Source organism: Leucoraja erinacea, chromosome 2, assembly GCF_028641065.1.
Source record: "Leucoraja erinacea ecotype New England chromosome 2, Leri_hhj_1, whole genome shotgun sequence".
In the NCBI taxonomy this organism is placed as follows: domain Eukaryota; kingdom Metazoa; phylum Chordata; class Chondrichthyes; order Rajiformes; family Rajidae; genus Leucoraja; species Leucoraja erinaceus.
In genome coordinates this window covers 25,893,312-25,919,460 of record NC_073378.1, presented here as the reverse complement: position 1 = coordinate 25,919,460, position 26,149 = coordinate 25,893,312, and the positions used below count along the sequence as shown (strand labels likewise).

Below are 26,149 nucleotides of genomic sequence, written 5' to 3'. Positions count from 1 at the left end.
AACCTACGCTGCACTCCATCCATAGCAAGAATGTCCTACCTCAAATTAAGATATGTTGCACAATGTGTAAAAATACATGGTGTGTGTTCTTTGGGGTGAGATGTGACGTTGGAGGCGGTGATGGGACAGGTGCCTGGGCCGGATTTACATATAAGATTCACAAGCTTAAGCTTAGGACCTCGAGATCAAGGGGGGCCTCGGCAGGGCCGGATTTCCCTATAGGCTTCATAGGCCTAGGGCCTCAAAATTTATACACTTTTTTAATGCCACTCCCTCTTTTTGAAAAGCTTCGTACGACCCTGGTGTATAATATTTTGACACTATCATAGGCCTTTTTTACATATGCTGTCACAACACACTGTAGTCTCTAAATAACACTTCAGTAATTTTCTTTGCCCTCCATTTCAGAATAATAGTGTTTTAAGCCGATAACTCGACACTAGCACTAGCAATAAATAGAAAGCGCAGCTTTCCAGCCCTCATCTCATTGGCCACGCTCGGCTGCACATCGGTGTCAATCTGGTGGACTCTTCCATCTTCCTCTCGTCGTGGGGGTGGGGGATTGGGAGGGGCCTCACAAGTGGAATAGCCTAGGGGCCTCTCTTCATCTAAATCCGGCCCTGACAGGCGCTGATGCCATGATGAAGTTTTTAACGAGCCGCTGAGGTTTGTAGTTCCGGGGGTTGGATAAACACTGCGCAAACACCTCATCAGTGGTTATCTCGTGCAGGTCGGAGTGAGTAGAGTAACGATTAAATATTGAAGTGTGACTTTTTGACCAAGTTGATTTAACACTTAAAGAAAGGTAACTTAAAGAAAGGTAACTTTGAGGGTATGAGACGTGAATTGGCCAAGATTGACTGGCAATTAATTCTAAAAGGGTTGACGGTGGATATGCAATGGAAGGCATTTAAAGACTGCATGGATGAACTACAAAAATTGTTCATCCCAGTTTGGCAAAAGAATAAATCAGGGAAGGTAGTGCATCCGTGGATAACAAGGGAAATCAGGGATAGTATCAAAGCAAAAGTTGAAGCGTACAAATTAGCCAGAAAAAGCAGCATACCAGAGGACTGGAGAAATTCAGTCCAGCAGAGGAGGACAAAGGGCTTAATTAGGAAAGGGAAAATAGATTATGAAAGAAAACTGGCAGGGAACATAAAAACTGACTGCAAAAGTTTTTATAGATATGTGAAGAGAAAGAGATTAGTTAAAACAAATGTAGGTCCCTTGCAGTCAGAAACAGGTGAGTTGATCATGGGGAACAAGGATATGGCGGACCAATTGAATAACTACTTTGGTTCCGTCTTCACTAAGGAAGACATAAATAATCTGCCAGAAATAGCAGGGGACCGCGGGTCAAAGGAGATAGAGGAACTGAGTGAAATCCTGGTTAGTCGGGAAGTGGTGTTGGGTAAATTGAATGGATTAAAGGCCGATAAATCCCCAGGGCCAGATAGGCTGCATTCCAGAGTACTTAAGGAAGTAGCTTCAGAAATAGTGGATGCATTAGTGATAATTTTTCAAAACTCTTTAGATTCTGGAGTAGTTCCTGAGGATTGGAGGGTAGCTAATGTAACCCCACTTTTTAAGAAGGGAGGGAGAGAGAAAGCGGGGAATTACAGACCAGTTAGGCTAACATCGGTAGTGGGGAAACTGCTAGAGTCAGTTATTAAAGATGGGATAGCAGCACATTTGGAAAGTGGTGAAATCATTGGACAAAGTCAGCATGGATTTACGAAAGGTAAATCATGTCTGACGAATCTTATAGAATTTTTCGAGGATGTAACTAGTAGAGGGGATAGGGGAGAACCAGTGGATGTGTTGTATCTGGACTTTCAGAAGGCTTTCGACAAGGTCCCACATAAGAGATTAGTATACAAACTTAAAGCACACGGTATTGGGGGTTTAGTATTGATGTGGATAGAGAACTGGCTGGCAGACAGGAAGCAAAGAGTAGGAGTAAACGGGTCCTTTTCACAATGGCAGGCAGTGACTAATGGGGTACTGGAAGGCTCAGTGCTGGGATCCCAGCTATTTACAATGTATATTAATGATCTGGATGAGGGAATTGAAGGCAACATCTCCAAGTTTGCGGATGAAACTAAGCTGGGGGGGAAGTGTTAGCTGTGAGGAGGATGCTAGGAGACTGCAAGGTGACTTGGATAGGCTGGGTGAGTGGGCAAATGTTTGGCAGATGCAGTATAATGTGGATAAATGTGAGGTTATCCACTTTGGTGGCAAAAACAGGAAAGCAGACTATTATCTAAATGGTGGCCGATTAGGAAAAGGGGAGATGCAACAAGACCTGGGTGTCATGGTACACCAGTCATTGAAAGTAGGCATGCAGGTGCAGCAGGCAGTGAAGAAAGCGAATGGTATGTTAGCTTTCATAGCAAAAGGATTTGAGTATAGGAGCAAGGAGGTTCTACTGCAGTTGTAGAGGGTCTTGGTGAGACCACACCTGGAGTATTGCGTACAGCTTTGGTCTCCAAATCTGAGGAAGGACATTATTGCCATAGAGGGAGTGCAGAGAAGGTTCACCAGACTGATTCCTGGGATGTCAGGACTTTCATATGAAGAAAGACTGGATAGACTCAGCTTATACTCGCTAGAATTTAGGAGATTGAGGGGGTATCTTACTATAGAAACTTACAAAATTCTTAAGGGGTTGGACAGGCTAGATACAGGAATATTGTTCCCGATGTTGGGGAAGTCCAGGACAAGGGGTCACAGCTTAAGTATAAGGGGGAAATCCTTTAAGAAACCGAGATGAGAAGAACTTTTTTCACACAGAGAGTGGTGAATCTCTGGAACTCTCTGATACACATTGTCATTTGGACCCCTTGAGGGAAAGTTGTTTCTGCAGCCATAGTTCAAATTGGCTATATTTAAGATGGAGTTAGATGTCAGAGGCCCTGGCGATGGCAATTGTCCCGCGGCCTAAACGGGATCAGGGGGTATGGAGAGGCGGCAGGTACGGGATACTGAGTTGGATGATCAGCCATGATCCGTTATTGAAAATGGTGGTGCAGGCTCGAAGGGCCAAATGGCCTACTCCTGCACCTAATTTCTATGTTTCTATGTTTCTAAGACAAGGAACTGCAGATCCTGGTTTAAAAAGTGTATTTTTGTGCAAATATAGCATGTAAATTGTGTTATATAATTATACAATGTGTAAAAAATACGTTTGTGTCTGTTTTTGGGGTGTGATCGGTTGTTGGTGGTGGGGGGGCAGCCAAATACGTCACTTTGACGCGCGGAGATGTAATTGTAGTTCAAATGCAGGGTCCTCCCTAGACGAGCTGTGTATTAATGCAACAACAGATCCTCCTTGACAAAAAACACACACTCTCACACACTGTGCACTTATGTGTAAAAATATTGTGTTATATACATTGCATTATGTGCAAAAATACATGGAGTCCGTTCTTTGGTGGTGAGATGTGTTGTTGGAGGTGGTGACGGGGCAGGTGCTAGGGTTTGTAGTTCCGGGGGTTGGGTCCTCCCTGGATGAGATGTGATTTAGTCAAGTCAAGTTTATTCATCACATACACATGCGAGATGTGCAGTAAAATGAAAAGTGGCAATGCTCGCCGACTTTGTGCAAAAAAGCAAACAAACAAAAACAAACAAACAAACAAACAAACAAACAAACTACAAACAGACTGGTACAGAATCACATATTCTTTTACATATTACATATTGTGGGAGGAAGGAAAAAGGAAAAAAAACAGCACATTTTTTGGAAAAACAGTAGAATGGTACAGTAAAGTTAGTCCCTGGTGAGATAGGAGTTTACAATCCGAATAGCCTCTGGGAAGAAACTCCTTCTCAATCTCACAGCATGGCAACAGAGGCGTTTGCCTGACCATAGCAGCTGGAACAGTCCATTGCAGGGGTGGAAGGGGTCTCCCATGATCTTATTGGCTCTGAAGTTGCACCTTCTGATGTATAGTTCCTGCAGGGGGGCCGAGTGAAGTTCCCATAGTGCGTTCGGCCGAACGACTACTCTCTGCAGAGCCTTCTTGTCCTGGGCAGAGCAGTTCCAAAACCATATCGTGATATTTCCCGATAAGATGCTTTCCACAGCCGCTGAGTAGAAGCACTGGAGGATCCTCGAAGACACTCCGAATTTCCTCAATTGCCTGAGGTGGTAAAGGCGCTGTCTTGCCTTACTCACGAGTGCTGCAGTGTGTGATGCCCATGTCATATCCTCAGAGATGTGGACTCCCAGGTATTTAAAACAGTTCACCCTATCCACAGGATCCCTATTTATCCTCAATGGTGTGTACGTCCTCGGATGATGTGCCCTCCTAAAGTCCACGATCAGCTCCTTAGTTTTTTTTGATGTTCAAGAGGAGGCTGTTGTCAAATCAGCCACCTCCTCCCGGTAGGCCTTCTCATCGTTGTCTGAGATCAGGCCCACCACCACAGTGTCATCAGCAAAGTTGATTATCGAGTTGGAGCTGAACCTAGCCACACAGTCATGTGTGTGCAGGGAGTACAGTAGGGGCTTAGGACGCAACCCTGGGGCGATCCTGTGCTCAGGGTGAGGGACTTGGATATATTTCCCCCCCATCTTGACTACCTGGGGCCTGGCGGTGAGAAAGTCCAGGGCCAAGGCACACAGGGGGGAGTTGAGCCCCAATTCCAGCAGCTTCTCGGCCAGTCTGGTGGGGACTATCGTGTTGAAGGCTGAACTGAAGTCTATAAACAGCATCCTCACGTAGCCCCCCTTTTGGCTGTCAAGGTGAGAGAGAGCGGTGTGCAGAACCTGGGAGACCGCATCGTCCGTGGATCTGTTCAGACGGTATGCGAATTGTAACGGGTCCATGTTGCGAGGGAGGAAGGCGCAGATGTGATTCTTCACCAGCCTCTCAAAGCATTTAACACAAGGAACTGCAGGTCCTGGTTTACAAAGTGTATTTTTGTGCAAATAAAGCGTGTAAAGTGTGTTACATCATTGTACAATATGTAAAAGACACTGGGTGTGTGTTTTCTTTGGGGTGAGATGCGATTTGGGCGGTGGAGGGGTTGCCAATGAAGTCACGTTAACACACCAAAGTGTAATTATTAGTTCAAAGGAAGGATCTTCCCTGGATGAGATGTGATTTAATGCAAGGAACTGAGGGCAAGAAAAGACACGGAGTGTATTTATAGAAACATAGAAAATAGGTGCAGGAGTAGACCATTCGGCCCTTCGAGTCTGCACCGCCATTCAATGTGATCATGGCTGATCATCCAACTCAGTATCCTGTACCTGCCTTCTCTCCATACCCCCTGATCCCTTTAGCCACAAGGGTCACATCTAACTCCCTCTTAAGTATAGCCAATGAACTGGCCTCCACTACCTTCTGTGGCAGAGAATTCCACAAATTCACAACTCTCTGTGTAAAAAATGTGTGTAACAATGTATGTGTATTGTGTTATATAATTGCACAATGTGTAAAAAATAAATTGCGTGCGTTCTTTGGGGTGAGATGTAATGTTGAAGGTGGCGGTGGTGGGGCAGCTACTGACGTCAATGTAATGCGCTGAGGTGTGGTTGCAGTTCAAGGGAAGGTTCCTCCCTGCAGATAACAGAAGCTGCAGATTATGGTTTACAACCTGTGTTCATGTGTAAAACCAAAGATCCTATAGCGAGCAAGATAGATCACTTGACGAAAAAGACGTAGTACGATCATGGGCAGATTCATGGGTAATTGTCAGCCCTATTTCCGTAATTATAATTTATTAACACAAACTGTTCCCCCGCAACGCTGATTACACTGCGAGTCGGGTCGGGTCACCGAAATGGATGAAAAAAAGGCCCACGTTCCGCTCCGTTGCATACTACACGTCAGCCCATTGCTTTTAGCAGGAGTGGTCTATCTTGCTTGCCATAGGATCTTTGTGTAAAACTATATGTGTATAGACAATTGTGTGAGATATTGTATTTAAATACCTTGTACAACGTGTAAAAATGCATTATGTAATTTATTTTAATCCAAGAACTACAGATTTTAGTTGACACAAAATACACACAGTGTGCATTTCTATGTAACAATATTTTTTATATTTTATATACCTTGTACAATGTATATGCGTTTTGTGATAAGATGTCATGTAGGAGGAGGTGGGGGGGGGCGGCATGGTGGTGGGGCAGGCGCTGATGTCATTGGGACACGCTGGACGTAGTTTGTAGTTCACAGGGTGGGGTCCTCCTTGGGTGAGATGTGATTTAATATGAGAACGACAGATTCTTGTAAAAAAAAATCTACAAAAATGACACTCTGCGCATTTTTGTGTAACAATATATATATATTTTGAATTATTATTGTAATGGCAATTTCTTTCATTTCCAATGTCCAACTTTCAGTTGCCATTACTACACAGGTAGGTAAGAGTGATCGTACACAGATTACAACAGAACGGATCTTCCAGTCGTTATTTCCAGTTTAATTGATTCTTTATTGAAGTAGTTGTCCAAACAAAGAGATGAACATACCAGGCTCTCCTTATTCTCGTACAAGCTGTAACTTTCCGTTCTCTCCCATCTGATAGTTCGAGGAAGCGACTGAAAAACGGTTTTCCCCTTTTCCCCCTTTTCCCCCCATACATGATACACCAAGACACGCTAAAACAAACATTTGGACACACTAAAAAAAAACCAAAAAGTCGAAATAACGAACACGCTGCTGGCAACCGACCTACTGGCTCACTACCACTTTAAGACGTGTTGACGTAATGCCGTATGCTTCCAGACTGGAATTCAAAACACCCAAGTGGGAATTCAAAACACCAGATAGCGTGGAGATTCTCAAGGTCACTTCTAGGGTCTCGACCCGAAACGTTGCCTATTCTTTCGCTCCATAGATGTTGCTTCATCCGCGGAGTTTCTCCAGCATTTTTGACTACCATCTATATGATATTATAAACATTGTACAATGTGTAAAAATGCACTGTGTGTGGTTTTTTGTGGTGAGATGTCATGTTGGAGGCAAAGTTGGGGCAGGCGCTGACATCAATAGTGCACGCCGGGCGAAGTTTGGTGGGGTCCTCCCTGGATGTGACGTGATTTAATGCAAGGAATACAGATTCTAGTGTGCAAAGAAAGACGCACAGTGTTCATTTATGTGTGTATGGGTGTAAAAAAAAAATGTTTGATTATGTGTGGTCTGGTTTGGCTCAGCGCCCAAGCACGACATCCGGAGGCTGCAGCGAATCGTCCAATCAGCTGAGAAGGTTATTGGCTGCAACCTTCCCCTCCATTGATGAACTGTACACTGCAAGGGCCAGGAAGCGAGCGGGTAAGATAATATTTGACCCCCTCTCACCCTGGCCACAAACTCTTTGAATCACTTCCCTCTGGAAGGCGACTCCGGACTGTCAAAGCTGCCACAGCCAGACATAAAGACCGCTTTTTTCCACGAGTAGTAGCTCTACTCAATACCCAAAAATCTGTAGCCTCCTTGGACTATATCTTGTCCAATGTGTAAAAATACATTGTGTATATTTTCTTTGGGGTGAGATTTAGTTTAGTTTAGCGATACAGCGCAAAAATCGAATCTGCGCCTGCCAGCCATCCCCACACGTTAACACTATCCTACACACACTAGGGCCAATTTACATTCAGGCACGGAAATCGCTGAAAAAACATGGGGGGGGGACACAATTTCTTGGCTGCCGTGCGCACACACGCGAGGTTTCGGCCGTGGGCCCTATGGACGGTAACATCAGGAGCTGACCTGGTTGGTGACCGACTCCAAACTCTGGCAACAGCAGCTTCGTCCGCCCCGAATCGTGGGGCTTCAATCGGCCTGTTTGCAGGGCCTTTCATCGCCCGGCGCGGCTTAAAACCGTCCGCGGGATCTTCCATCGTCCGGCGGGGGCTTCAACATCAGGAGCCTCGATCGCCTCGACGCAGCAATTTGCCTCGATCCCGCGGCCGATTTTAAGCCGCGTTGGGCGATGAAAGGCCCCGTGAACGGGGTGAGACGTGTGTCTCCTGTGTCCCCCCTAGGATTTCCGCCCGCATATAATTACATTTATACCGAAGCCGTATGTCTTTAGAGTGTGGGAGGAAACCGGAGCACCCGGGAAAATCCCACGCAGGTGACGGGAAAATGTACAAACTCTGTACAGACAGCACCCGAGGTCAGGATCGAACCCGATGAAAGGCAGCAACTCTAGCTGCTCCACACGATCCCCAATCCCACCAACAAATGTGATTTAATCCAAGAACTTGATTTCATACAGATTCTAGTTGAAAATAGGACACAGTGTGTATTTATGTGTAAAGTTACATCTATATATTTTGTATTACATTGTTCAAGGTATACAAAATAATATAACAATACAATGTGTAAAGGTATAAATCATTTTACAGAGTGTAAATATATTTATAGTGTTATATACGTTGTACAATATGTACAAACACATTGTGTGTGTGTGTGTGTGTTTTCCTTGGGATGGGATGTGATGCCGGCGGTGGGTGGGACAGGCGCTGACGTCAGTGGTACGCGCCGGACAGGGTTTGTAGTTCTAGTGGTTGGGTCCTTCCTGGAATGGATAGGATTTAATGCATTTTTAACTACAGATTCTAGTGGCCAAAAAAGACACACAGTCTACCAATATCTATATAACATATACCATGTACAATATGTGTATATTGTATTATATAATTGTACTGTACAATGTGTAAAAATACATATTGTGTATTTTCTTTGGGGTGAGATGTGTTGTTGCAGGCGGTTGTGGGGCAGCCACTATGTATTTGTTGTAAACAAAGATCCTGTAGCAGAGCTCTGCTGTAGGATCTTTGGTTGTAAATATATGGTTGTAAATATATTGGTTGTAAATATAAAACATATGTTATGTACAGTGTGTGAAAATGTGTATATTGTGTTATATAATAGAACGATGAGTAAAAATATATTGTGAGTGTTTCTTTGGGATGAGGTGTGATGCTGGCGATGGTGGGGCAGGCGCAGACGTCAGTGGTGCGCGCCCCCACGTGGTTTGCAGTTCAAGTGAAGGGTCCTCCCTGGATTGGATGTGATTTAATGCAAGGAACTGCAGATTTTAGTTGACAAATATGTGTAAAATTGTATGTACACTGTATGTAAATATATTAATTATGTTTACCTTGTACAATGTGTACAGATACCCATTGTGTGCGTATTTTCTTTGGGGGTGAGATGTGATATCGGAGGCTCTGGTTGGGGCAGCCGCTGACATCATCGAGGCGCGACGGACGGGGTTTGTAGTTCCAGGTTTGGGTCCTTCCTGGATGAGATGTGATTTATTTAATGCAAGAACTACAGATTCCAGATGACATAAAATACAAAAATATATATATTGTAAGGAACTACAGATTCTGGTTTACAATATGTATTTTTGTGCAAACATATATCTCTATTGTATTATATATATTATACAATGTAAAAATACATTGTCTGAAGAAGTCTCAAGTCTCAACCAGAAACGTCACCCATTATTTCCATCCAGAGATGCTGCCTGTCCCGCTGAGTTACTCCAGCTTTTTGTGTCTATCTTCGGTTTAAACCATCATCTGCAGTTCCTTCCGACACACATACAGAAACATACACAATACATTGACAGGTCCACTGCGTGTGTGTCTCTCTGGGGGTGAGATGTGATGTTGGAGGCGGTGGTCGGGGCGGGAGGTGACGTCAATGGTGCGCGTCGGGCGGGGGTTTGGCGTTCTAATGGCTGGGTCCTTCCTGGATTTGTAGTTCTCTATGGATTGGATGTGATTTAATGCAAAGAACTGCAGCTTCTAGTTGACATAAACGTGTAAAATGATATATACATTGTACAAGATATATAACATAGTATAGATATACAATGTACATATGATTTCCATGTTTTTATCAACTAGAATCTCCAGTTCCTTGCATTAAATCTTTTATCTAGAATCCCCCAGTTCCTTGATGTTTATGTTAAATTCTATAGTGTTGTGTTCATTTTATATCATTTGTGAGCTGCACCAATCGGTGTATTTGACAATAAATGTAACGTGAATCACATTATTTCCAGGGAGGACCCTTCTGTGAACTACAAACCCGGTCCAGCGCGAACCACTGACGTTGGCTCGTGGCCCAACCACAGCCTGCAACATCTCACCCCAAAGAAAACACGCACAATGTATCTGGACACAATGTACAAGGTAATATAACACGATTACAGGTACACAACGTGCACAAATACAAAGTATTTAAGAAGGAACTGCAGATGCTGGAAAATCGAAGGTAGACAAAAAAGCTGGAGAAACTCAGCGGGTGCAGCAGCATCTATGGAGCGAAGGAAATAGGTAACGTTTCGATCCGAAACCCTTCTTCAGAGCTGGAGAAACTCAGCGGGTGCAGCAGTCTGAAGCAAACATCCTATAGCTCTGCTATAGGATTTTTGGTCTGAAGAAGGGTTTCGGCCCGATATGTTGCCTATTTCCTTCGCTCCATAGATGCTGCTGCACCCGCTGAGTTTCTCCAGCTTTTTTTTGTGTGTCTTCGTGCACAAATACAACACATGCGTGTTCTTTGGGGGTGAGAGGGGGTGAGATGTGATGCTGGCGGTGGTTGAGACAGACGTTGACGTCGCTGGTGCGCGCCGGGCGGGGTTTGTAGTTTTTTAGTGAGGGGGTGGGGTCCTCCGTGGTGTGGGTGTCGCGGGGTGATGATGATCCGGCGGGCGGGCGGGTGGGTGATGGCGGCGGTGGCGGGAGGCGCGGGCCCGCTGGTTGTTGTCGGCGGCTGCTACCAGCAGGTTCTCTTCGGCTACCGGCTCCAGGAATGGCGGCAGGTGAGAGAGATACCGGCCCCGACCGAGTCGCGCACTCACAGAGTGATACAACGTGGAAACGGGCCCTTCGGCCCAACCTGCCCATACTAGCCCACATGTCCCAGCTACACGAGTCCCCACCTGCCTGCCTGCCTGCGCTTGGTCCATATACAAGATACATTTATACAAGATGCATTTATTTGTCACATGTGCCAGCTGGCACACTGAAATGTAATCACCATACAATGAAAATAAACATAACAGTTGTAGAGTTGATATAATTCAACATAGAAACATAGAAATTAGGTGCAGGAGTAGGCCATTCGGCCCTTCGAGCCTGCACCGCCATTCAATATGATCATGGCTGATCATCCAACTCAGTATCCCATACCTGCCTTCTCTCCATACCCTCTGATCCCTTTAGCCACAAGGCCACATCTAACTCCCTCTTAAATATAGCCAATGAACTGGCCTCAACTACCCTCTGTGGCAGAGAGTTCCAGAGATTCACCCCTCTCTGTGTGAAAAAAGTTCTTCTCATCTCGGTTTCTAAAGGATTTCCCCCTTAAGCTGTGACCCCTTGTCCTGGACTTCCCCAACATCGGGAGCAATCTTACTGCATCTAGCCTGTCCAACCCCTTAAGAATTTTGTAAGTTTCTATAAGATCCCCTCTCAATCTCCTAAATTCTAGAGAGTATAAACCAAGTCTATCCAGTCTTTCTTCATAAGACAGTCCTGACATCCCAGGAATCAGTCTGGTGAACCTTCTCTGCACTCCCTCTATGGCAATAATGTGCTTCCTCAGATTTGGAGACCAAAACTGCACCCAATACTCCAGGTGTGGTCTCACCAAGACCCTGTACAACTGCAGTAGAACCTCCCTGCTCCTATACTCAAATCCTCTTGCTATGAAAGCCAACATACCATTTGCTTTCTTTACTGCCTGCTGCACCTGCATGCCTACCTTCAATGACTGGTGTACCATGACACCCAGGTCTCGCTGTATCTCTCCCTTTCCCAATCGGCCACCATTTAGATAATAATCTTCTTTCCCGTTTTTGCCACCAAAATGGATAACCTCACATTTATCCACATTATACTGCATCTGCCAAACATTAGCCCACTCACCCAGCCTATCCAAGTCACCTTGCAGTCTCCTAGCATCCTCCTCACACCTAACACTGCCCCCCAGCTTAGTGTCATCCGCAAACTTGGAGATATTGCCTTCAATTCCCTCAACATAAAACATCCCCCCACACAGCAGAATCAAATGTTCCCCACTGTGAGGGAAGGCACCAAAGTCAGTCTCTTCCTCTAATGTTCCCCAATGTTCACCCGTGGTCGGGGCTTCCCCGAGTCCTCCGCAGTCGCTGGTACAGGCTGCCCGATGTTCAGGGTGATGTAAATCCGATGACCTGTCCTTTCCATGACCTGTCCTTTCCATGTACCATTCTAACGTTGGGATAGTCCCAGCCTCAACTACCTCCTCTGGCAGCTTGTTCCATACACCCACCACCCTTTGTGTGAAAAAGTTACCTCTTGGATTCCTATTAAATCTTCCCCCCTTCACCTTGAACCTATGTCCTCTGGTCCTCGATTCCCCTACTCTGGGCGAAAGACTGAATCTAACCGATCTATTCCTCTCATGATTTTGTACACCTCTATATAAAATACACCCCTCATTATCCTGTTCCAAGGTGTTGCATCTCAGACTACTCAACCTCTCACTATCATGTGTCTCCCTTCCTCTGTCTCTCTCTCTCCCCCCCGCCCCCCGCCAAAACTGCGTCTTTGGACTGTTGGAGGAAACCGCGCAGGTCAATAGACAACAGGTGCAGGAGTAGGCCATTCGGCCCTTCGAGCCAGCACCACCATTCAATATGATCATGGCTGATCATCCCCAATCAGTACCCCGTTCCTGCCTTCTCCCCATATCCCCTGACTGCTATTTTTAAGAGCCCTACCTAGCTCTCTCTTGAAAGTATCCAGAGAACCTCCCTCCACCGCTCTCTGAGGCAGAGAATTTCACAGACTCACCACTCTCTGTAAGAAAAAGTGTTTGCTCGCCTCCATTCTAAATGGCTTACTCCTTATTCTTAAACTGGCCCTTGGTTCTGGACTCTCCCATCATCGGGAACATGTTTCCTGCCTCCTGTCACGGGTAGAATGTATAAACTCCGTCCAGACAGCACCCTTAGTCGGGATCGAACCCGGGTTTCTGGCGCTGTGGGGCAGCAACTCTACCACAGCGCCACTGTGCCACCCTGTGTTGTACTAATCTGCAGGGCTCGAAATTAGCGGTTGCCCGGTCACCAATGACAACCTACAGTCCCGCCGGGCAACCTGAAAGCCAAGCCATTTTGCCCAGCTTGGCAATCACCCAAGACACCAATCGTTTAATTCTGAGCGGGCCCCCTCTCTATCTCTCTCTCTCTCTCTCTCTCTGTCACTCTCCGTCTCCGTCTCTGCCCGCCATCCATATCCGGGTCTCAGGTCTCGGGGCTCCGCTCTCCGCTCGCTCCTCTTCCGCTGGCACGGCCGGCCGCCTTATACATGCGCACTGCCACGTCAACTGGTCGGCGTCGACCACTTTCTCCCTCCCTTTGCATTGTGGGAGATCTGGCCGCCATACTGCTGTCCGGTCGCCGCCTCACCGCGACCGCTGAAAACCAACGCAGAATCACTCCCTGGAGCTGGAGTAACTCCCTGGAGTAACTCCCTGGAGTAACTCTTGCTTCTTGGTTTCTTCGTCCTCCAAAAATATTCCAAATGGAATTTAAACTGGAGTGGACCCTCCACAATCAAACTCCGTACTCTGAAAAATAACAGCCTATTGCATTTTATCTGTTTATTTATTGTGTATATATATGGTATATAGCTTTTATCTCCTGTTCAGTATTATGTTTACATATTCTGTTATGCTGCAGCAAGCAAGAATTTTATTGTCCTATCTGGGACACATGACAATAAAACTCTCTTGAATCTTAACTTGGACTTAAGCAAAAAAGGGTTCTTGGGGTTCTTGGGGAAAAATTAGCTACCTTAAATTTTGTTGCGTCTGGTTGGGTACCTATGATTGGGTGAAGACTATTCCATGCTTTAATTTTGCGGGACATCTCCATGGAGCAGCCAGCATCTCTGGATAGAAGAAATTGGGTGACGTTTTGGGTAGAGACGTTTTAGTGTTTTTAGTTTAATTTAAAGATACAGCATGGAAACAGGCCCTTCAGCTCACTGAGTCCACGTGATGATGCAAGATATGAGATACTGTATTGTAATTTTGCTGCATGTCATTGTGGTATATATCATGTCTTGATTGGTGAATATGTTTAGTTTGCGACTTTATTTGAAGCAGAAATAATATGAATGCTTCATTGAGCATAATTCCGACTGGTAACTATGCACTTCTTCTGAGCACATTGTCGCACGCGTCATGCAAGCCGTCTTAAATGACCACCTAAACTGTCATTTGCCAACTTAAAAAGCTGCCTAGGTTGCCCGGCTGGCAACAGGGAAAAAAAGTTAAGTGAGAGCCCTGATTCTGTGCTATAATGTGTTGATTGCGGATGTGCTGTGTCTCCCTGTAGAGTTGGGATCCAGAGGCAGACTTCACCCATCACGCTCACACTGCCTCCATAACTGTTGTGGCCGTAAATGATCGGTATGTGGCAACAGGCAGTAAAGACGAAACCATCCATCTGTACGACATGAAGAAGAAAATTGATCAAGGATCATTGTTGCACCATAATGGTAAGTTTGAATTGTTGCATTCAAGATCAAATTCAGGACTCTTTGCTTTTTGGCTCACTGACCTTCATCAGAGTAGCTCGTGTGGAGCAGTGGGTAGAGCTGCTGCCTCACAGCACCAGAGACCCGGGTTCATTCCAGACTACTGGTGCTGTCTGCACGGGGTCTGCACGTTCTCCCTGTGACCTGCGTGGGTTTTCTCCGGGATCTTCGGTTTCCTCCCGCACCCCAAAGGCGTACCGGTTTGTAGGTTAATTGGCTTGGTATAAATGTAAATTGTCACTAATATGCGTAGGGTAGTGTTAGTGTGCGGGGGGTCGCTGGTCAGCGCGGATTCGGTGGGCCGAAGGGCCTGTTTCCGCGCTGGATGTTTTAGCTAAAAAACTAAAACTAAACAAAGTTAGCGGATTGAGCATAGAAGTTGGGAGGTCATGTTGCAGTTATACAAGACGTCAGTGAGGCCTCATTTTAGAGTATTCAGTACCAGTATTTACTTTAATGTCATTTTAATTGAGTACTTACATACACAGAAGAAACGAAAATTTGTTTCTCAATCAGTTCCCGTCTGCAGTTAATAAAAACAGAATAAAAACATATAGCTTTAAAATTAAAATGAACATATCTAAAATAGGCCTAAAAATTGAACTAAAACAGATATTCAGACCGAACAGTGGCTTTGCTTTAACAGGTGCCTAGCTGTCCGAAGTATGGGCAAGGTTAGATGTGTTGGTGCATGATGTATGGGGAGGGGACACAGTTCGTTAGTTCTGTGTTTAGTTCTGGGCACCATGTTATAGGAAAGACGTTGTCAAGCTGGAAAGGGTACTGAGAAGATTTACAAGGTTATTGCCAGGACTAGAGGGTGTGAGCTATAGGGAGAGGTTGGGCAGGCTGGGTCTCTATTCCTTGGAGCGCAGGAGGATGAGGGATGATCTGGTCGAGGTGTATAAAATCATGAGAGGAATAGATCGGGTAAATGTACAGAGACTCTTGCCCAGAGTAGGGGAATCGAAGACCAGAGGGACATAGGTATAAGGTGAGGGGGAACCCGTTGGGGATTTTTTTTTAAACAAAGGGTGGAGTGTGTATGAAATGAGCTGCCAGAGGAGGTAGTTGAGGCAGGGACTATTGTGACATTTAAGAAACAATTAGACAGGTACATGGACAGGACAGGTTTAGAGGAATATAGGGAGGTTGCACGGCAATCGGGTCACGACCCATGACCTGTGCTGTTGCTACGCTACGCCAACTGGAGTACACGCGATGAACTGCAGGTAGGCACTGACCATTGTTTCCAGCGTAGCGGGCCCGTTAAAACCCGCCGAAATGTTCAATTTTTGCACTGTAAATAATTATGGAAATCAGGATAAGCATGAGAGACATTCATCCTACTTCAGAATTCCAAAAGTGAGGAGAAATGACGATAGATAGAAGCGTGAGCTGAAGGGACAACAACAGCTAAAGTGCTTGGCGAACATTGGCCGTTTGTTCACTGTTTTCTCTTGATTCCTATGGCATCTAAAAAGTTTCAGAAGCGATCACTCTGGCTGTAAAATTTTAAAATCGCCCATGTTCTCAAGTTGGTTTTTACATACAAAAGAAAACGGCTCTGAAGCAAATTTTATCATTAAAAAAAAAATCGCAAACCATACGTGGGTTTCGAATTCCATTTTACTCAGATGCAAGCATTTTTCACACAGAGAGTGGTGAGTCTCTGGAACTCTCTGCCACAGAAGGTAGTTGAGGCCAGTTCATTGGCTATATTTAAGAGGGAGTTAGATGTGGCCCTTGTTGCTAAAGGGATTAGGGGGTATGTAGAGAAGGCAGGTACAGGATACTGAGTTAGATGATCAGCCATGATCATATTGAATGGCGGTGCAGGCTCGAAGGGCCGAATGGCCTACTCCACCTATTCTCGATGTTTCTAAGCCAAGGAATGGCATAATTGTTAGCTATTAATTGGACATAATCAACCTCAGCAAATTGACAATATCCAATCAATCAATCAATCAATCAACCTTTATTGTCATCTTGCAAGCAACAGTTGTACAGTGCAAAATGAAAAGACATTTCCCAGGGAATAGCGGAGCATCGCACATGAAATTTAAAATATTTCACACATAATAACACTAAAAACAATCCAGTTCCTGATGGAACAGTATAAATAGTTAAAAGCTGGTAAAACACAACGTTAAAATACAATAAACCAATCATAAAAATGTCCGGGGCAGCTGATTTGAGTGGCCAGTGCCGGTTATTAAAGTGGCCAGTGCCAGTTATTAAAGACTAATGAAAGGGAGAGGATGTTTAAGCTGTCAGGACATTTTATTATTTGCCAAAATATACATCTCAATAGCATAATGATAGACTTACTTTTCCACACACCAATCATAAGTCTGGAGATTTTTTTAATGATAAATTTAGCTTCAGAAGCGTTTTCTTTTTGCATGTAAAAACCCACTTCAGAACCATGGGCGATTTTAAAATTTTACAGCCAGATTTACCACTTCTGAGACTTTTTACATATCAAAGGAATCAAGAAAAAACACAAATAATGCCTTACTTGATGAAATGCAGTGAGCAAACGCGATAATTCCCAATATTTTCAATTTCGATATCTGCACGGCCAATGTTCGCCAAGCACTTTAGCTGTTGTTGTCCCTTCAGCTCTCGCTTCTCTTTACCTTCATTTCGCTTCACTTTTGGAATTCTGATGTAGGGTAGATGTCTCTCACAGTTACCCTGACTTCCACAATTTCCCCAAAAATTCACAATTTTTGCGTTTTTTACCAGGTAGGAAAGTACGCGTTTCGTGTATTAACAACATATACCGGAAGCTGCGATGTCCTCCAGATGGATTGAGTGGACATTGTTGGCCCGTGTAGGCAAGGTGGGCCGTAGGGCCTGTTTCCACGCTGTATCACTCTATGACTCTGGTGAGGCAGCACTCTGCCATCTGCGCCACTGTGCCACCTATTAAATTAAGTCGCCAAATAGAACATTATTTCTGGTACTATTGGTTAGATTGTAGGAAGAAAGAACTACAGGTACTGGTTTATAACAAAGCGAGACGCAAATTCTGGTGTAACTCAGTGGATCAGGCAGCATCTCTGGAGAAAAGCCACAGGTGATATTCTTCAGGCTGGTGAAAGAGTTAATTGCTATTAGCTAGGGTTACCTTGCATGATGGGATACTTGGCCATTTCTGTATTCTTGCTTAAATGTTTATGTAGCTTTAAAACTACTGACAGAGGAAATATACTGCTGACTCCTGTAGCTGAAAACTGAAATACTGCTGGTGCCTCATATGGGGGATAACTGATAACAAATACTGTAGACTCATGTGGACGTGAACGAAACTTGCAGTCCTTGGACTGACCACCGAACAGAATAAGCCTGGGATAAGTAAGCTGCAAAACGGCAGTTGACCGGACTGACATACATAGATCACCGCTCCTCCGAAGATAAGAAAACAGTCACTGAAAGATGTCACCAGTTGTTTCTTGGAAATACTACTTGGCAGTAGTTTTTGGAAGAATGACTAATGGCCCTGTCCCACTGTACGAGCTAATTCAAGAGCTCTCCCGAGTTTTAAAAAAATCAAACTCGTGGTAAGCACGTAGAATGTACGTAGCAGGTATGTCGGAGCTCGGGACGTCTCTTAGCGGCTCGTAACGCTAACGGCAGGTACTCGGGGAAACGCGGTAAGCTCGGGAAGACTCGTGAAGTTTTTTCAACATGTTGAAAAATGTCCATGAGAGCCCCGAGTACTTACTAGCGGCTATTACCGTAAGAAAGCTGGAGGAGAGGAGGAGGAAGACAAAGTGTGACCAGTTAATAGGTTGGAACAGGTGAGGGTTATTTGATAGACAGAAGATTGGACAAAGGCCAGAGATGAAAAAGCAGAAGGCGTGATACAATAGGATGGAAGAGTTGCAAATTGTGAAGCTAGAGGCAGTGCAGCGTAGGTTCACGAGATTGATCCCTGAGATGGCGGGACTGTCATATGAGGAAAGACTAGGCTTGTATTCACTGAAGTTTAGAAGGATGAGGGGATTCTTAAAGAAACGTATAAAATTATAAAAGGACTGGACAAGCTAGATACAGGAAAAATGTTCCCAATGTTTGTCGAGTCCAGAACCAGGGGCCACAGTTTTAGAATAAAGGGGAGGTCATTTAAGACTGAGGTGAGAAAAAACTTTTTCACCCAGAGAGTTGTGAATTTGTGGAATTCCCTGCCACAGAGGGTAGTGGAGGCCAAGTCACTGGATGGATTTAAGAGAGAGTTAGATAGAGCTCTAGGGGCTAGTGGACTGAAGGGATATGGGGAGAAGGCAGGCACGGGTTATTGATTGGGGACGATCAGCCATGATCACAATGAATGGCGGTGCTGGCTCGAAGGGCCGAATGGCCTCTTCCTGCACCTATTTTCTATGTTTTTACGTTTAGAGGGAGGAATGCATTAGAATGCACTCTGTGAAACGACACCTATCCATGTTCTCCAGAGATCCTGCCTGACCCGCTGAGTTACTCCAGCACTTGTATTGTGTCAGTATATTGTATTGTCTCTCGCAGCATTACACTAACTTTCCTCTTCCTTGTTTAAAGGGACGATAACCTGTTTGGAATTCTATGGGAATACCCATTTACTCAGCGGAGCGGAAGACGGACTCATCTGTGTGTGGGACTCGAAGAAATGGGAATGTTTGAAGTCTATACGCGCTCACAAGTATGAATCAGTGCTGTGCTATTCTATAAAGAATGTGCGATTTCCAAATCACAAATCAGTGCATTTTGCTATTATTTTGGAAATAATAACCTTTTGAACCTACGCTGCACTCCCACAATAGCAAGAATATCCTTCCTCAAATTTGTAGACTAAAACTGCACACAATACTCCAGGTGTGGTCTCACTAGGGCCCTGTACAACTGCAGAAGGACCTCTTTGCTCCTATATTCAACTCCTCTTGTTATGAAGGCCATTAGATTTTTTCACTACCTGCTGTACCTGCATGCTTAGTTTCATTGACTGATGAACAAGGACCCCCCAGATCCCATTGTACTTCCCCTTTTCCCAACTTTCAGATTATAATCTGCCTTCCTGTTTTTGCCACCAAAGTAGATAACCTCACATTTATCCACATTAAACTGCATCTGCCCACTCACCCAACCTGTCCAGGTCACCCTGCATTCTCATAGCATCCTCCTCACAGTTCACACTGCCACCCAACTTTGTGTCATCTGCAAATTTGCCAATGTTACTTTTAATCCCTTCATCTAAATCATTGATGTTTATTGTAAATAGCTGCAGTGCCAGCACAGAGCCTTGCAGCACCCCACTAGTCACTGCCTGCCATTCTGAAAGGGACCCGTTAATCCCCACTCTTTGTTTCCTGTCTGCCAATCAATTTTCTATCCCTGTCAGCACTCTACCCGCAATACCATGTCCCTAGTTTTGCCCACTAATCTCCTATGTGGGACCTTATCAAATGCTTTCTGAAAGTCCAGGTACACCACATCCACTGACTCTCCCTCGTCCATTTTCTAGTTACATCCACAAAAAATTCCAGAAGATTAGTCAAGCATGATTCCCCCTTCGTAAATCCATGCTGATCCTGTTACTGCTATGCAAATGTGTCGCTACTTCGTCTTTTATAATTGACTCCAGCATCTTCCCCACTATGTTTTTGTTCTTGTTTTTCTGCATCAGTGGCAGGTTTAGGTTTATTATTTGTCATATGTACCGATGAGAAGTGAAAAGCTTTTTTTTTGCATGCTATCCAGTTAGATCACACAAATACAATCAATGCAAACTCAGGTACAACAGGTAGAGCAAAGGGGAAGATACAGAGTGCAGAATATAGTTCTCAGCATTGTAGCGCATCAGTTCCAGAGACAAAGTCCAATGTCCACAATGGGGTAGAGGTGAATCGGACAGTACCCTAACGTATGGAAGGACCGTTCAGAAGCCTGATAACAGAGGGGAAGAAGCTGTTCCTGAGTCTGGTGGTGCGCGCTTTCAAGCTTCTGTACCTTCTGCCGGTCGGGAGCGGGGAGATGAAGGAATGACCGGGGTGGGACAGGGACAAGTCTTTGATTATGTCGGCTGCTTTCCCGAGGCAGCGTGAAGTGTAGATAGAGTTAGTGATAGGAAGTCTGGTGGAGGTATTGATGCTGCCATCTATTCTCTTTCACGTTCTTCTATTGTGGAGGTTGTGAAGACTAATTTAGCTTCGGAAACAGGCCCTTCGGTCCACCGAGCCTGCGCCAACCAGCGAGCACCCTGTACACTAGCACTATCCGACACACTAGGGACAATTTACATTCTTTACCGAAGCCGATTAACCTACAAAACTGCACGTCTTTGGAGTGTGGGAGGAAACCGGAGCACCCGGAGAAAACCCACGCAAGTCACGGGGAGCAACTCTACCGCTGCGCCACCGTGCCGCCAAAATATGTGAACCCTTAGTAACAACGTACTACTGTGTAGCCAGTAGATGGCGCTGCAGCAACATAGCAGTGCTGAATGGAATGGATGTCTAAGCTGGGCTGTAGATTAATAGACAATAGGTGCAGGAGTAGGCCATTCGGCCCTTCGAGCCAGCACCGCCATTCAATGTGATGATCATGGCTGATCATCCCCAATCAGTACCCTGTTCCTGCCTTCTCCCCATATCTCCTGACTCCGCTATTTTTAAGAGCCCTATCTAGCTCTCCCTTGAAAGTATCCAGAGAACCTGCCTCCTCCGCCCTCTGAGAATTCCACAGACTCACCACTCTCTGTGAGAAAAACTATTTCCTCGTTTCCGTTCTAAATGGCCAACCCCTTATTCTAAAACTGTTCTGGACTCCCCCAACATCGGGAACATGTTTCCTGCCTCTAACGTGTCCAAACCCTTAATAATCTTATATGTTTCAATAAGATCCCATCTCATCCTTCTAAATTCCAAAGTATACAAGCCCAGCCGCTCCATTCTCTCAGCATATGACAGTCCCGCCATCCCGGGAATTAATCTGGTGAACCTACGCTGCGCTCCCTCAATAGCAAGAATGTCATTCCTCAAATTTGGAGACCAAAACTGCACACAATACTCCAGGTGTGGTCTCACTCGGGCTCTGTACAACTGCAGAAGGACCTCTTTGCTCCTATACTCAACTCCTCTTGTTATGAAGGCCAACATGCCATTCGCTTTCTTCACTGCCTGCTGTACCTAATGACCACGTGTAGCTACGCACCAGCGCAAAGCAGCACGGCGCAGCTGGTAGAGCCGCTGCCTCACGGTGCCAGAGTTCAACCCGACCTCTGGTACTGTTTGTGTGGAGTTTGCATGTTATCACATGGGTGTCCTCCAGTTTCCTTTCACAGCCCAAGGAAGTACGGGCTTGTAATTTGGCGAAGCTTTGTTCAGAGATGCAGCATGGAAATCAGAGGAAGGATGTTGCTGGCTCTGGAGAGGGTCCAGAGGAGGTTTACATGAATGATCCCAGGAATGAGTAGGTTAACCTATGATGAGCGTTTAACAGCACTGGGCCTGTACTCGCTGGAGTTTAGAAGAATGAGGGGGGACCTCATTGAAACTTACAGAATGGTGAAAGGCCTGGATATAGTGGATGTGGAGAGGATGTTTCCACTGGTTGGAGAGTCTGGGATGAGGGGAATCTGTGGAATTCATTGCTACAGAAGGCCATGGAGGCCGTCAGTGGATACTTTTAAGACAGAAATAGATAGATTCTTGATCAGTATAGGTCAGTATGGGCATAAAGCAGGAGAATGGGGTTAGGAGGGAGAGATAGATCAGCCATGATTGAATGGCGGAGTAGACTTGATGAGCCGAATAGCCTAATTCTACTATCCCTTGTGACCTTATGAACCAGGCCCTTCGGCCCACCACCAGACTAACCTGTAGACTAATTCTACCCAACACAATATGTATAATTTACAGAAGCCAATCAACCTACAAACTTGTGTGTCTGTGGAGTGTGGGGGGAAACCGGAGCACCCGGAGAAAACCCATGCGGTCACAGAGAGAACGTGCAAACTCCACACCAATGGCCACAGTTTAATCCAGAACCAGGGGCCACAGTTAAAGAATCCAGAACCAGGGGCCACAGTTTAAGAATCCAGAACCAGGGGCCACAGTTTAAAATAAGGAGTTAAGAATAAAGCGAATAAGGAATAATTTAGGACGGAGACGAGGAAACACTTTTTCTCACAGAGAGTGGTGAGTCTGTGGAATTCTCTGCCTCAGAGGGTGGTGGAGACCGGTTCTCTGGATGCTTTCAAGAGAGAGGTAGATAGGGCTCTTAAAAATAGCGGAGTCAGGGGATATGGGGAGAAGGTAGGAACGGGGTACTGATTGGGGATGATCAGCCATGATCACACTGAATGGCGTTGCTGGCTCAAAGGGCCGAATGGCCTACACCTATTGTCTATTGTCACATAGTTAGAATTGAACGCGGTTGTGAGGCAGCAAGCAACTCTAACTGCTGTAGCGCCACCATGCCGTCTAGGTTAATTGGCCCGCTTTAAATTGCCCCCCTCCCCCTAGTGTGTAGGGAATGGATGAGAAAGTGGGATAACATAGAACTGGCATGAAGGGGTGAGTGATGGTCAGTGTGGACTCGTTGGGCCGAAGGGCCTGTTTCCCTGCTGTGTCTCTGAACTAAGCGTGAAGTTGTGTTTGATGCGATATTAAAATGATGCTTTGTTTAAACAGGGGCCATGTGTCGTCGTTGTCCGTGCACCCATCGGGAAAACTGGCCTTGTCAGTGGGAACAGACAGAACATTACGGTACGTGGATTCCCTTCGACATAAAGCAGGATCAAAAATGCCAATTGTGTCGCAAGAACCTGCATAAAAGGGCATAAATTCTAGGAGCAGAATTAGGCCATTCGGCCCATTGAGTCTACTCTGACGATCAATCATGGCTGACCTATCTCTCCCTCTCAATCCCATTCTCCTGCCTTCTTCCCATAACCCCTGACACCCGTACTAATCAAGAAACTGTCCTTGAAATATGCACTGACTTGGCCTCCACCGCCTTCCCTGGCAATGAATTCCACAGATTCCCCGCCCTCTGAATAAAGAAATTCCTTCTCATTTCCTTTCTAAAAGTACATCCTTTTATTCGGAGGCTGTGCCCTCTGGTCCTAGACTCTCCCATTAGTGGAAACGTCCTCCACATCCACTCTATTCAGGCATTTCACTATCCATTATGAGGTGTCCCCCTCATCCTTCTAAACGCCAACGAATGCAGGCCCAGTGTCGACAAACGCTCATCATATGTTAACCCACAAATTCCTGGGATCATCCTTGTAAACCTCCTCTGGACCCTCTCCACTGCCAGCACATCCTTCCCAAGATATTGGACCCAATACTGCTGGCAATACTCCAGATGCTGGTTTATACTTAAGATAGACACAATGTGCTGGAGTAACTTAGCGGGTCAGGCAGCATATCTGGGGGAAAAAGGGTTCCATTCGGAACCCTTCTTCAGGCTAGATTAAACGGCAACTTCTCCACTTAGACATTTACAAAACTTAATCAAGATCCAATCTTTGAAGAAAGGTCCCGGCCCGAAATATCACCTATCCATGTTCTCCACAGATGCTGCCCGACCTGTTGAGTTACTCCAGTACTCAGTGAAACGTCACCTCTCCATGTTCTGCAGAGATGCTGCTGCCTGACCCACTGAGTTACTTGGTGAGCTGTGTACAGCACTCAGTGAAACGTCACCTATCCATGAGAAAAACGTCTCCACAGATGCTGTGGAATTCTCTGCCTCAGAGGGCCCATTCTGAGTTACTTTCCAGAACTCTGTCTTGAAACTCGTCAGGCAGGAATACCATTGTGGTTCAGCCTGATCACAGATGCTGCCTGACTTCCACCTATTGTCTATCACACGTAAGTGTAACTCTCCAGCATGTATCTATGTATTGACAAGTATATTCAGATAGTGTTGGTGATCCAGCAAGTGTGTAGTCAAAAATATATTTCACTGTATGTGGTACAGAAAGTGGCAATGCGGCCACAGTTTAGACAAACAACAAAACAACCAAAACGTAGATGATAACAAACACGTCTTTTCACCCATGGAAGAGTTGTGAGTAGTCCCTGTGGATAGCCGTTTCTCTGCCTCAGACTCCAGTGAAGGCCCGTTCTCTCTGGATACTTTCAAGAGCTGGAACAACTAGATAGGGGTCTCCCAAGATAGCGGAGTCTCCTGGGGATATGCAGGGGGGGGAGAAGGCAGGAACGGGCACCTCTACTGATTGTGGATGATCAGCTGTGATCACAGTGAATGGTTGTGCTGGCTTGAATTTCCTCAATTGCCTGAGGGCCGAATGGCCTACTCCTGCACCCATTGTCTATCACACGTGACAATAAAGAAACCATTTACTATTAAAGTGTATCTCGTACCTCAATGTATCTGAAAGTTTAGTTTATTACTGACAAGTGTATTGAGGTGCAGTGGAAATCTATTTGTTGCGTGCTATCCAGTCAAAGGCTATACGTGATTATAATCAAGTTGTCCACAGTGGAAGTTGTCCCTTCGAGCCAGCACTGCCCTTCAATGTGATCATGGCTGATCATCCACAATCAGTACCCCATTCCTGCCTTCTCCCCATATCCCCTGACTCCGCTATCTTCAAAAGCCCTATCTAGCTCTCTCTTGAAAGCATCCAGAGAAGCAGCCTCCACCGCCCTCTGAGGCAGAGAATTCCACAGACTCACAACTCTCTGGGTGAAGACGTTTTTCCTCATCTACGTTCTAAACTGTGGCCACAGGTTCTGTACCAAGTACAGTGAAATATATTTTTGTACACAGCTCACCAAGACTATCTAAATAAGACACTTGAGTGCTGAAGTAACTCAGCGGGTCAGGCAGCATCTCTGGAGAACATGGATAGGTGACGTTTCACTAGGTGCCGGAGTAACTCAGCAGGTCGGGCAGCATCTGTGGAGAACATGGATAGGTGATATTTCGGGCCGGGACCTTTCTTCAAAGATTAGATCTTGATTAAGTTTTGTAAATGTCAAAGTGGAGAAGTTGGCGTTTAATCTAGCCTGAAGAAGGGTTCCCCATGTTTCCTGCCTCTAGCGTGTCCCAACCCTTAACAATCTCATATGTTTCAATAAGATTCCCTCTCATCCTAAACTCCAGAGTGTACAAGCCCAGCCGCTCCATTCTCTCAGCATATGACAGTCCCGCCACCCCTTGAATGTAGAGAGTGTAGGGAGTGGTTTGTCTGTGTGGAGTTTGCACGTTCTCCTTGTGACCCTGTGGGGTTGCTCCGCATGCCAAAGATGTGCTGGTTTGTAGGTTAATTGGGCTCCTGCAAATTGTCCCCTCGTGGGTGAGAAAGTGGGCTAGCATAGAATGAGTGCGATCGACCGGCATAGACCCGGTGGGCCGAAGGGCCTGTTTCCACACTTTGTCTTTCAATCAATCAAATGTACCAGAGCAGGCTCACTAGAAAAAGCTGAACCCACACTTTGTGAACACTGCCCTGGTCCGTCACCGGCTCTGACCTCCCCGCCAGCCTCAAAAAGGCAGCCAGCATCACCAGAAACCCACACCACCCTGGCCACACACTCATCTCACCCCAGTCAT

The 26,149-nt window shown here is 45.6% G+C and overlaps 1 protein-coding gene across 2 annotated transcripts in view; it reads left to right on the top strand.

Moving 5' to 3' along the window:
- The first annotated feature begins 10,048 nt into the window (after positions 1-10,048).
- pak1ip1 (PAK1 interacting protein 1) overlaps positions 10,049-26,149 on the top strand; it is a 31,854-nt gene continuing 15,753 nt past the window's right edge. Inside the window, exons 1-4 of one of the 2 annotated variants that reach the window (XM_055653490.1) lie at positions 10,049-10,174; positions 14,374-14,536; positions 19,142-19,262; positions 23,251-23,325. In XM_055653490.1, the coding sequence (XP_055509465.1) occupies positions 10,151-10,174; positions 14,374-14,536; positions 19,142-19,262; positions 23,251-23,325 (383 nt within the window). In that variant the 5' untranslated portion in view covers positions 10,049-10,150. Of the gene's footprint in view, positions 10,175-10,681; positions 10,807-14,373; positions 14,537-19,141; positions 19,263-23,250; positions 23,326-26,149 lie in introns of those variants that run through there. The other variant, XM_055653480.1, reaches the window with a different exon arrangement.